The 12,120-nt window shown below is 40.4% G+C and overlaps 1 protein-coding gene across 1 annotated transcript in view; it reads left to right on the top strand.

Annotated features, from left to right (window-relative positions):
- Positions 1–12,120, top strand: part of AFF3 (ALF transcription elongation factor 3) — a 628,646-nt gene that overhangs the window by 603,282 nt on the left and 13,244 nt on the right. The window contains exons 16-20 of the mRNA XM_090020433.1: positions 1,069–1,205; positions 3,383–3,454; positions 6,161–6,254; positions 9,186–9,235; positions 9,379–9,593. Coding sequence (XP_089876559.1) covers positions 1,069–1,205; positions 3,383–3,454; positions 6,161–6,254; positions 9,186–9,235; positions 9,379–9,593 — 568 coding nt within the window. The remainder of the gene's footprint in view (positions 1–1,068; positions 1,206–3,382; positions 3,455–6,160; positions 6,255–9,185; positions 9,236–9,378; positions 9,594–12,120) is intronic.

Here is a 12,120-nt window from a genome sequence, read left to right as displayed (position 1 = left end):
AGCTCAGCAACTCTCCATCCACCTGCTCCCCCATCCCCCTACCCCCTGTCTCTCCTGCCTCCAGTCCTGCCCCCCCTTTCCCATACCCCCCTCAGTCCCCCTTCACCCTGTTCCCTCCCTCCCTATTCACCCTATCCCCATCAACCTTTTGCCTAGCTGTTGATCCAGGACCATAGAGTTGTGGATGATAGCTAGTCCACCTGAAAGCAGTACCTTCTGGGATACTGGAGGACTGTAAAGTAGTGTTTTTATCCCAGGTGAACACCCAGAAGTTAATTTAACTCGAGCTATGTAGCACAATTGAAAGATAATCCTCACCCTAGGTGACACAATTTTAAGACACCTAGAGGGCACTTAGCACTTGTTAACAAGCCTTAATGGGTTATCATTCAAGTTTTAATGTGGTCTAATTGTAACGTGTAATCTCACCTAAAGGTCCATCTCTATCTTTTTCTAGATCTTAGGCTCCTTGGGTGCAGCTACATATGCAATTAATGCACCTGAACTTTCTAGCTGTATCTACAGGTACTAGAAAATAGTGCATTAGACTAATCTACTGCACAGTAATTGCTGCACATGTGTAGACACTTTACTGTGCATTAGATCAGCCTAATGAGTAGTAAAGCATCTTGTTTAGATGCATCCCCTGTTTATTTTCCTTTAACCCTATAGCTAGAGCCCAAAAAGTTTTCAATATTTGCTGTTGATTTGTCTTAGTTACAAGCTAATCCTTATCTTGCTTTGTTTTGCATTGAAAGATATATTCAAATGAGCATGGCAAGTCATATGCTTACTGGATTGTAATATTTTTTTCTTTTTCTGTTTTGGCTCTGATTCTTCTGCGGCTTCTATACCTAAATTATCCATGCTTATTTTGTTCAACTTTATTCATAAATTTCTTTGACTTCAGGATTTTCTCTCTTACAATGTTCCTTCCTCTTTTCAATATTTGTAAGTCTTCTGGATTTTGACAGTCCATTTCATATGAATAGTTTGTTCTAAGATCCCTACATTTGTAACCATAGTGTGGTGACTTCAGTATTTCTGTGTCCTTATTTTGTTTACAAGGTGGAAAAATTTGGAAAGGCACTTAATTATGCTGAAGCAGCATTGTCATTTATTGAATGTGGAAATGCTATGGAACAAGGCCCCATGGAATCTAAATCCCCTTATACAATGTACTCAGAAACAGTTGAACTTATCAGGTAAGAATGGGGGTTGGGTATTTTCTCCACTGAGTATAAGTAGGTTTCTTCCACACTGACAAATGAACACACAAGAATGCCTTTATACATGGGCCGATATTAGAGAGAAGAATATTTACAAAGCCAGTTCATCATTTAGAGCAGCCTAAGTGATTCAAGCAATTGTTAATGTAATTATGGAGTTTCAACCATTTGGTGATCAGTTCTTACCTAGGCCTCACTGGGTGCATCCAGACAAGCATGCACGTGCAGTTTCTGGAATTGCAGATCTGTCTGCGGTGCTGCAAACTGCATGCACCACACATGCAGGCATTTTCTATGCTGCTAATTTGCAATGCAGTGGGGTTTTTTGACACCAGGAGAATCCAGTATTAAAAATCCCATGACAAAAAAGTGGGGTGGCACATGAGGAAATAGTGTGCACTACCTGAAATATCCATGGCTGGCAGGAAGCTGCCCCTCCAAACTGGGACAGCTCCCCCTCCCTGTGCAGATCAGGGCTGCCCCACGAGCAGGTAGGGGCTGGCACCTGTGGGGGCCTGGAGCTCCCCCTGCCTGCAGCAGGGTGCAGAGCCTGTTAATGGCCTGTTAATGTCTGTTGTAGCTTTCCCAGACCCATGGAGATCAGGACATGTCTAGGCCAACCAGGAGCAATTTGCTCCCAGTCATCATCTACACATGCACTTCAGCACATTACTTTAATGTGCCATTTTCTAGTACCTGTATCTAATTGCTGTTCACATGTAGATGGTGACACCTTACTGCCCATTAGATTAGTCTAATGTGCAGAGCCTGAGGCTGAACAGATTCCGTCTTCACAGGTTAGTCTAAACTGCGTATATTAAACCAATAAGCAGGTGACAGACATTCACTTTGATTCTGGAAATGCAGCCACATGCCTGCAGTGGCTCAGCCCAGAACTAGGGGGGCACTAGAGCACATCTCCCTGCACAGATGGAACAGACAATTTGGGCCAAAACTAGCCGGCCCTCCTTGTTGGGGAGTGGTTTGCAAGGGTGTTGCAAAGCATCCTGGGATGCTGGGGGACTGTGAGTTAACTTGAATGTGGAGGGGATCTAGGACAGAGATTCAATAAGCAAATTTAACCTAGATCAGTTAAGTCTGATGTTATATTCATTCAGGTTGATCTTAAACCAGTTTTAGCCATTTTGAAAGTAGTTTATGTGCACTGAACTTGTGTCGTGTTACAGATTTTAACCAGTTTCTGATCATTTATCCCAGTTATGTGTAACTTCTTTCCCTAGCCACAGTGCTTTTTATGGCTGTAATTCTGGAACTGAATTTTGCTTGGATGTCCATATATGCAAACAGTGAGCATTGTGTAGTTGTTAAGTGAATTATTTATCTGTTTGCTAGCTGTGGTCCAAAAATGGATCTGGTTAGTCATGAATGTCTGGAGAAAGAAAATATTCACACAAAAATATTTGTACTGATGTCAAAGTAAGAGTTTGAAAACCAAGATAAAGATGAAATGCAATCAACTAATTACAGGAAACAGGTATTCTTCTGGAAGCAAGCCCAGAAGTATTATATGCTATGCTGATGTTATTCACTGCTCAAGTATTCAACTGAAAGTTGATATTTCCAGGAACTGATTTGTGACTAGATAGCACACACATTATTGCAACAGCAGTGCTACTACTGTAGGCTTTTAATATTTATAGAATTTGAATGTAATGTTGTAGGACCAAAATAGTCTGAGCCACATTCTCCCTTCTGCTGTGCTTGAAGGAGCAAACCTGGGTAGACAAACTCAAAAATATGCCATATGAGGACAGTACTAGAGCACTAGTTCTGTGCCATGCTGTCTTTTGCCCTCAAGTACAGTGGAAACCTTTTTGAATGGACTCCCTGCAGTTGGGGTTCTCCCCAGCAGGAGAAAAGATTTTAAGATGACACCATAGGGAGAGGTAGGGAGCAGAAAGACATCTAAAGGAGTTACTGCTGCTTGAAAAGAGCAAGAAAACAGAGCTAATAGAATAGCTCTGAAGCACAAGATGAAAAGCAGAAACTTATCAATTCATGATAACTAAGAAAGTAAATGTAATAGGGCAGATCTCCAAATGGTATGAATCAGCATAGCTCCATAAGGAGCACACTAAATAATAGAAAGTGGTCTCCTGTTAACTCACATTGGCTTTTCCCCTTTCTTAAAGGTATGCTGTGAGACTAAAAACCCACTCAGGCCCTAACGCCACTCCGGAGGACAAACAGCTCGCAGCATTATGGTTGGTAGATCAATATTTCCTCAAAAGCCTTCTTTTATGCAGTGAGTCAGTCCTTGAAAATCAGATACTGAATGCAGTCTGATAGGGGTTTTTATGTCATCTATTGACCCCGAGAGAATACTTCCTGCTCCCATGTCATCTCTTTTCAACTTAAATTACTGTGCCTGGTCTGCATTCTGTTTGTGTAAATAAACTATTTATATTTATTGGCTATAACAGGTGAGTTGTGTTTCAATGTAACTAATTTTTAAGTGCCTGCAGGCAGGTCTTTCATTTTATGACTGAATTACTTTAATTGTAGCAGTATCTCAATAATTTCTTTTGTCTTACATGTTAGGTTCAGTCATCATAAATTATACTTGTATTAAATGAGGGGTTATTGTGTTGATAATTAACCAATTTGGATTAAGTCTCTGATTTAAAATTTCCAGATATATTCATTTAATTTAGACTTTATAAGGCTGAACATTAATAAAATAATGTTAGTAACATTAAACTTAAATGTTAACAGCTATACAGCTAATACATGAAGTACCAATTACATGGTTATTGATTCTCAGTAAATGGTTTTTTACAATCAGCTGGTGTATTTTTAACATCTAGTAGCCATCTGTTAAAATACAAACTAAATGTGGTTTTAGAATCTGTAAATAAAAACTCTTAATTAATCATTCTATATAAAAAGAAAAAAGTATCGTTAAATACATGTTTTAAATAAGTTTTAAAATATCTCTCTCTCCTTTGTCACTGTTCTGGCATGCAGCTGGGTGCATTGGTAGATTAACAATAATTGTTTCAAGAATGTGTAAATGTAAAAACAGGTACAAATGGTTAAAAAATGACCCTATTTATTTTATAAAGTGTTTCCAGAACTGACACAGTGTTTTAGTGTGTGGAATTTGATCCAAATTTATAAAGTCACTGCATCTGCTTGAACAGAAAAGGTCAGAGTGAGGGAAAGGAGATGAGTATTCCTTCAGCAGTGAATAGCAACCCCTAACTCACCGTCTGCCACATAGCAGATTAGCTGGCATCGTTTGCATATGTACTGTACCTGTGAAGGTGACAGAGTGAGAATTATGATGACTCTAAGTCTATTGTATCCTCCCACTATATCCAGTGCAAACTGGGCATAATGCCACAGAACTATTGAATTTCATTCTGATCTCCTAGGGAAAGACTTCCCTCTAGTGGTAAAAGGGGTAAATTTCAGCTTATGAAGGTTGCTGATTTCAGAAGGAAAACAGAGTGAAAGTGAGTTATAATAACTCTGCTTGAGTTTTTAAAGTAGTTGGTAATTTTGAAGGCCTTGATTTGATTTTTTTTGGTTGCCCAAATTGGCTCCGCAAGACATTTAAAAGGAGTGAAATTTTCAGAGGGTGAGAACTCAGCACTGGCAAAATTCAAGCCCTTTTCTACTTGTCTCCCTGGGCACCCAGAATCATTAGTAATCCTTGAACATCTTAGTTTCTGTGACCAAGCAGATAAAGTGCTGCAGGTTTTTTATTTGTTACATACAGGCCATGTCTACCTAAGACACTTGCTTGTTACTCCTGAGCAGTAGTTCATTACTACTGCACAGCAGTGTCATGGGGCATGAACCATGATATGGCGGTACCGCGCAGGAGTAACGAACTACTGTACAGTTTACGTCACCACGAAGTTGGGTGGGGACACTACTGCCAGTTACTGCCCACTCATTTAGTACTTGGGTATGCAAGTACTAAATGACTGTGCAGTAACAACAGCGCAGCCAGTGTCTCATGTAGATACAACCACAGTTGAGTGATCTCGTACTTCAGTTCAAAAATATCATAGCAAAGACTAATTCTTAGTTTTGAACTAAATATCCTTTAAGGAAAAAATAAACATAGGTGGACTACATAGAAATCCAAAATAGAAAATAAAAGATTTTGTAATCTTGGAGTGCTTGTGATCAGGTATTGTGTTGTTGTTATGTTTAAGTCATGTCGATTAGTGTTACGGTTTTTCATGTGTACAGCATTATAAAAGTGCATGGCATATCACAGAAAAATTAGAGACAGTAAGCTAGATCCTCCCCTCTGTTCAGGCTACTTATTCTGTCTTCTGAAGATACCTCCTGTGCAGAAGAATCATCAGGGAGTCTGGTGTCCCTTGAGAGGCTTCCGTACCACCTATGTTGCTCCCAGTAAAGGCACACAGGGAAATGTGGGCAGATGTAGGACACCACTGTTCCCTAACAATCTCCAACTGCTGAAAAAGTCCAGCAGGAGCGTGGACATCTGACATGAAGCAGACCCAATGTTACTCTAATTTCTTCCACAGACTGACCTTATAGCCTTGTAGCTCCAGGATACAGAACCACAAAGGCCACCTTCATGCTTATGTCAAAAAACTGAAACCCTTTGGTCTCAGCCTGCAGTGGGAATCTCATTGGCAGACCCTCTCAGCCAACTGCACAGAACTCATTGCAGGAGTGAAGCTTAATGTTTGATCCTGCAGACAGTTCTGTGCAGTGAATTTACTACAAGTTTGGCAATGTGTAGACAAACATAATCTGTAGAGTTTTCAGGATCCTTAGAAAGATGTGGACAATTATGTGTAAAATCAAGCATAATCATAATAATCAGCACCAGAATCACAGTTCACCTTTCCATTGATTTTTTTTTTTCAGTTCAATTATTCCAGATGCCTTTTACATTGGGTTTTCTCTTTCTACTCTAGTTTCCGCTGCTTGGCCCTTCTGTACTGGAGAATGTTCCGACTCAAAAGAGACCATGCTGTAAAGTATTCAAAAGCACTTATTGAATATTTCAAGGTACTTTCTTGTTTTATGACATGTTTTAAGATAGCTAAAATGAGATACTGCATCTTTTCTAAAGTGTAACCTAGTCACTTAAGAGCTTAAGTGGAAGCAGGTAATTTACGTGCTTTATATTCACAATGGCACAGGTATCTAGTATACACACCTTACAATGTAATGAGGGAAGACCAACTTGCTGTGCCATGAAACAGATAAATCCAGCCCATTCTCCTTTTTTTGTTGATCTCCCAGTGTCTTTTTACAGTGCTGTTAGTTCTGCTCAGAATAGATTTTATGGCATTCATGGTAAGAATCTATTTGAAAATTGTACCTTGGTCTTGATTTCACATGGCTTGAGGATTTCAGTCTAAAGCAGTCTATGGAACAAGCTGTAGGGTTTCCCACTGAGGCCCTGAGCAGGCAGAAAATCTCAGAATACACCCACCACAAAGGTATTGGCAGCCAGCTCTGAGATTTGCGTATAAGCCTGTTAGGACCCTCTGGATATGTATACATGTGCACCTGGCTGCACAATTGTTACTGCACAGTCAGTTAATACTTACTTCAGTACTAAGGTACTAAATGACCGCACAGTAACCACCATTACTGCACAGTCCCAGTGGCACTAGTTGTTTCTGACCCTACTGCGCAGTAGCAATATGCTACTGAGCATCGTGGTTCATGTCCACTGATGCTACATTGCTATAGGTCATCACTATAGCAACGTAGTGTCTTCTGTTGATGCACCCACTGTCCACCTTACAACACTGCCTGGCTCTGCTTCCTGTTTTGTTTTCCCCTCTGGCTCCTCTCCATTCTCTGTGCTCTCAGAAGACTGCACTTGCTGCTTATTTTGAATATAACAGAACATCATGCAATATTTCAAATTTGTTTGCCCTGAACTGGAAATATTTGATTAGAAAATATCTGGAAAACAGAAATTTCCAGATGGGACCTATACCAAAGTCAGTCAAATTTTGGGCCTATAAACATAAAGATGACCTGTATTTCTTTAAAAAAAATAATAATAATACATGAACGAAAAATAAATAGAGTTGAATTGTTTCCAGCATTCAGTTTGATTTCAAAGTCAAAGAACTCTGAGCATATATTCACTTTGGAAATTCTGAGTAGTCATGTGGTCATGTTCTTTTTATCTTTATTTAAGAGGCTTTCTTCCCAAATTCAGATATCTTGTTGATGATAAGTTCCAAATATAAGATTAAGTTTTCATGACTAAATCATAAAATAGACAAAAAATCTAATACATCCTATATTATCACCATAGTTGCATCTAAAAACTGAATTATGTACACACAACTAAACTTGTTTTGCTTCTCTACCTAATTTCTTTATGTTAGCTGTGAAAAATAAGTAAATATTGTAATACTTTTCCCTACCAATTCAAAGAACGCCTGCACAAAAATTGGATGTTCCATCTCTCAGCCAAGTAAAATGTCTCTAAGTAGTATAAAAAAAATTCTACACAGTGGAAAAATGGTGCTTACATTTTGCAGTAGTCACATTAACTTCATACAAGAAAGCTTTTTTATTTTGCAGGGCTCCTGCTGATATAATGATACTGTAGATTCACATTAGAAAGTATTCTTGCTTTTGAAGTTAAAGTTTAAAAAAATCCATTTGCCATCTTCTGCAGTGGAAAATAGCCAGTTCTACATTTGTTTCATATATTTGTATGGAAAGTCTTTCAAAACCAAGTGATATAAAATACTGACTACATTAAAGAACTTCCATATATACTATCAACTGTGGAAAGAGTTTAAAACTTGTCAAAGACAATTTCAGGGATAGATGCATTTTTCTTTTTAAAAAGAAATACGATTATTTCAAGTTCTTGTTTAACATTTTGTTTTGATCTTCAAAAACAATTAATACACTGAAGAATTTTAAAATGTTAAATACTCAAGGGGGTTAGAGATTTTTGATACCATAAGAAATTAAATTCAGTTCAGTTCAGGAAAGTAGAACAAAGCCTACAGATGAATCAATAGCAATGGGCTACTTACCCCCACCTTTCTGATGCCTGAGACTATGCTGCTGTGATTTTTGTTCCAAGGAGCTTGAAAAAGGTGTATAATTCAAGTATGACAGAGATTATTTAAATTTCAATTGTAAAAACCCATCACTGTACTTTAACTTTCACCTTTTCCACTTTTTTCCAGCTCCTAGATCAATAAGTTACGTATCATTAGCTCCCTTACATTTCAGAAAGATAGATGTAAATAGCTCTGAAATAGGAGCTGGCCAGAATATAAGTATTGTATATTTTAAGGGTTTCATGGTTTTGTTTCATTCCCTAACAGAATTAAAACTAGACCTTCCCAAATTTGGGGTGGAAAATGAAAACAGAGAAAGATCCATCTTGTTGCTTATAAGTATAGGCATGGGAAACTTAGTAGAAGTAGAAAAATTATCTTTCACAGTATTCTTAGGACCACTACTAGAAAAAGAGAGGCTGGCTAGATGTTCACAGTGTCCCCTACAGACCTTGAATCTCTGAAATCTCCAGATTATCTCCACATCTTTCTTGGGCCCTGAGGAGAACAGGAAGCTGCCTAGTTCTCAACATGCTTAAAAAAACTTTCACTCTGCAATAAGATAATGATTATGGTCCAGTCTTCTTTCTCAGTACTTCAGCTTGCTGCCTGCAGAAGTCAGGAAGGAAGGAATTATTTCTTCAATGCACAATTGGCCAGGTGTAGTTGGCCAAGTCACAAGTCCTTTCTTTCAGAACTCCAGCAGAACTTAAGGGGATTTATCTTATCACTGCCTGCACCACTTCTGAATTAGTCCAAATGGCTTTATAGAATCAAAAGACCCAAATACACTGTCCACACACATCACCTCAGCCTTTTCTGCCCAACTTTCTATGCTGTTTGTTGTTGTTCCTTTCAGTTTTATATTGTCATTATTTTTCCTCCACAGAACTCATCAAAAGCTGCACAGGCCCCATCCCCTTGGGGTGCCAGTGGAAAGTAAGTTCAATTTTCACCCAGAAACTATATCTGAATAACAGTGAGAAATAGCATTTGCTCCTATGTAGCATATTGTAATAGTTTGTATGTGTTTATCTATGTCATCCTCACGTGCAGGTATGCATTTTAATACTTTGTTGCAGGAGCACAGGAACTCCATCCCCCATGTCCCCAAGTCCTTCTCCAGTCAGCTCTGTAGGATCCCAGGGGAGCACTGGTGCCCCTTCCCCTTCCTCCATCATCAGCATTCCCCAGCGTATTCATCAGATGGCTGCCAATCATGTCAGCATCACCAACAGTATCCTGCACAGTTATGACTACTGGGAGATGGCTGACAATCTGGCCAAGGAAAACAGAGGTACGTAATCCAACATACCAACCTATGTTTAAAGTACATTTACCTGAGCAGAGTACAAGCAGAATCTGGCTTTAGTAAGACAAATTGTTGACCTATTTTGACAGTGATTCTTTCCAGATAGAAAGGCTGTAGAGTTCTATTTTTTCATCTTATTCATGGTCTGTCTCAAAATGTAGCAAAAAGCTGTTTATCTGCCTTCCCACTCTGAAGCAGCACCCTCTCACTATTTTGTCACTGGCTGCTCAAGTCTCCCTGTGTTCCCGAGACGCCCTAGACATATGGCAGTCAGACCAACAGGAATTAAACTGATGATCTTCTGAGCAAATTCTCTTCCTCCTAAAAAGGATTGTGGTGTCTCATTGCAGAACTATAGGAATGGTTCTCCTTGTTCTCACATTCTACTGTTACAAGAGAAAACTTATAGACTGCATCAGTGATGCTTAACCTTCTGACCCATGGATTGGACAATTGGCATGGGGATGGTCCACAGGCTGGATCCCATGCATGGGTCTGTTCATGGTTGTGACCCTGCACACCAGCCTGATCTCATATACCAGATCTCAGAGTGCCCCTGTACACCAACCTTGCCCCAGACCAGTGATCTAGTGCTCAGGGTCTCTGTCATCTGGACTGTGGGGCTCCCAGTGGGTTTGGAAATTTGGCAACAGGTGAGTGGCAATTTGTTCCACTGCTTCCCTGCCACCAAATTTCTGGACCCATGGGGAGTCCTGCAGGCTGGATAGCACAGCTTTGCAGGCCAGATCTGGTCTGTGGGCCAGAGGTTGAGCACCCCTGGACTACTTTGCTAGTATTCCCTTTTTAGGCTAACTCCTACATAACCTTATATTTGTGCATGTCTTGAACACAGAACTTATCTGTGAACATGTGGGAATATCACTTTCAGAGCACCCTGACCTTGAGTAAATACCTGTGGTTTTAGTCCTATTGTATTCTTTATATCTTACATGGAGAGTTAGAGCTGGGGCTAAATCCTATTTCACTTTACATCCCAAAATGGCAGCTACCCAGCTGCGTACGTGTCATTTTTGGCACTTGCACACAGCCTGGGAATCATGCTGCACAGCTACCCACATACTTGCCAGAAACAAATGGGGGAGGAGGAGGGTGGCCTCCCATGCCCCATGTTTAAGGTAATATAATAGAAGATCCAGGTTCTAGGCCTCCTTCTTCTAGAGGACACCTGAACTTGTATCTCTGACTTTACACACAGTGTGCAAACCACCAGGCCCCATGTTAGGCATTATCCAAGCGCCTCTGTAACCCTCCTCTTGAACTCGCTTCACTGTACTTAATATTTATTGAATAAAATGCATAGATAAAAAAAAAGAAGTTTCTGCCCTGTTGAGAGCAAGGGCTAGGATCCAAGGCCCCATCCCATAACAGCATCTACCCTCTTTGCTATTTCACCTTGGCTTCATGCATTTTCCTCTCTTGGCTGTAGATTACTTAGTCCTCCCCTATTTTCAAGGGGAGGACTAGATAATGCCAACTTGTGGTTTTTTCATAATGACAGAAAGCATAAAATGTGGATTCAGAGCTCTCCTGGGTGAGGAGGAGACCTGGGTCTCCCACTTCCTGTGTATTCCCAAACCACTAGGTTATTGAGTTAAAATATGAGAGGGCCCTCCTTCATCTAATACCTTCTTATCATTGGGTTTTGCCCAGCTACTGTTTCAAGACTTATATGCTTACCAGTATAAGCATACAGCAATCCACAAACCTGTCCAGTCAGAACGCAGCCCTACTAAGCATGCTCTGTGGGTGTGTGGATGCCTATATCCACACTGTACATGGAATAGAATCTCAAGCTGCACATAAGTGCCTAGTGCATCGCTTACACTACTAGATGACTGCCATTTAGGTGCGTAAAATGAAATAGGATTTGGCCCTTGGTGTATTTATGTGGCAACAGGGCAAACATACAGGACAAATATATGGGCTTTAAATGGGTTTAAAATTGGTTGGGGAAAAATGTAGCTTTGCTTCCTCTCTGGATGGATCTACATGTTCAATTAATGTTATGCAATAAACTCCAGAGCTGTTTGAGCCAGTCAGCTGCTCCTGGGTGCAGCGTCTACACACGTGCCCAGGACACCAGCAGTTTGAACCAGGGTGGAGCTGCCCCAGGCTCCAAGTAGAGGAGCTGGCTGGGGCACAAGGGCTCAGAACCTGCAAAACGGTGGGGCCAGGCAATGGGCAGCCCCCACACTTTAGCAGCATTGTACCCCAGCTAGCCTCTGTCACCATCTACACTTTCCATCACACTTAATTGCAGTACTGTCTTATTGCAGAGTTAATTTATTTACTGCACCTTAATACTGGTGCACATGTAGACTGTGATGCTTTACTGTGGAGCTAGTTAGTCAACCCTGCAGCAAAGCATGTGTGTAGATCCACCCCCTTTGGCTTAAGCAAACAGTAGGAATACTGCTTGCTGTCACATGGCCTTGCCTACCCCAGCTAGCCTCTGCTCATCATAGCCATGGCAAGAGTCTGATTCCAGGAG

The sequence above is a fragment of the Crocodylus siamensis genome, chromosome 1 (genome assembly GCF_052110815.1).
Source record: "Crocodylus siamensis isolate JL-2025a chromosome 1, ASM5211081v1, whole genome shotgun sequence".
NCBI lineage: Eukaryota > Metazoa > Chordata > Crocodylia > Crocodylidae > Crocodylus > Crocodylus siamensis.
The sequence above is the reverse complement of the archived record's forward strand: the minus strand, read 5'-3'. Positions and strand labels throughout refer to the sequence as shown.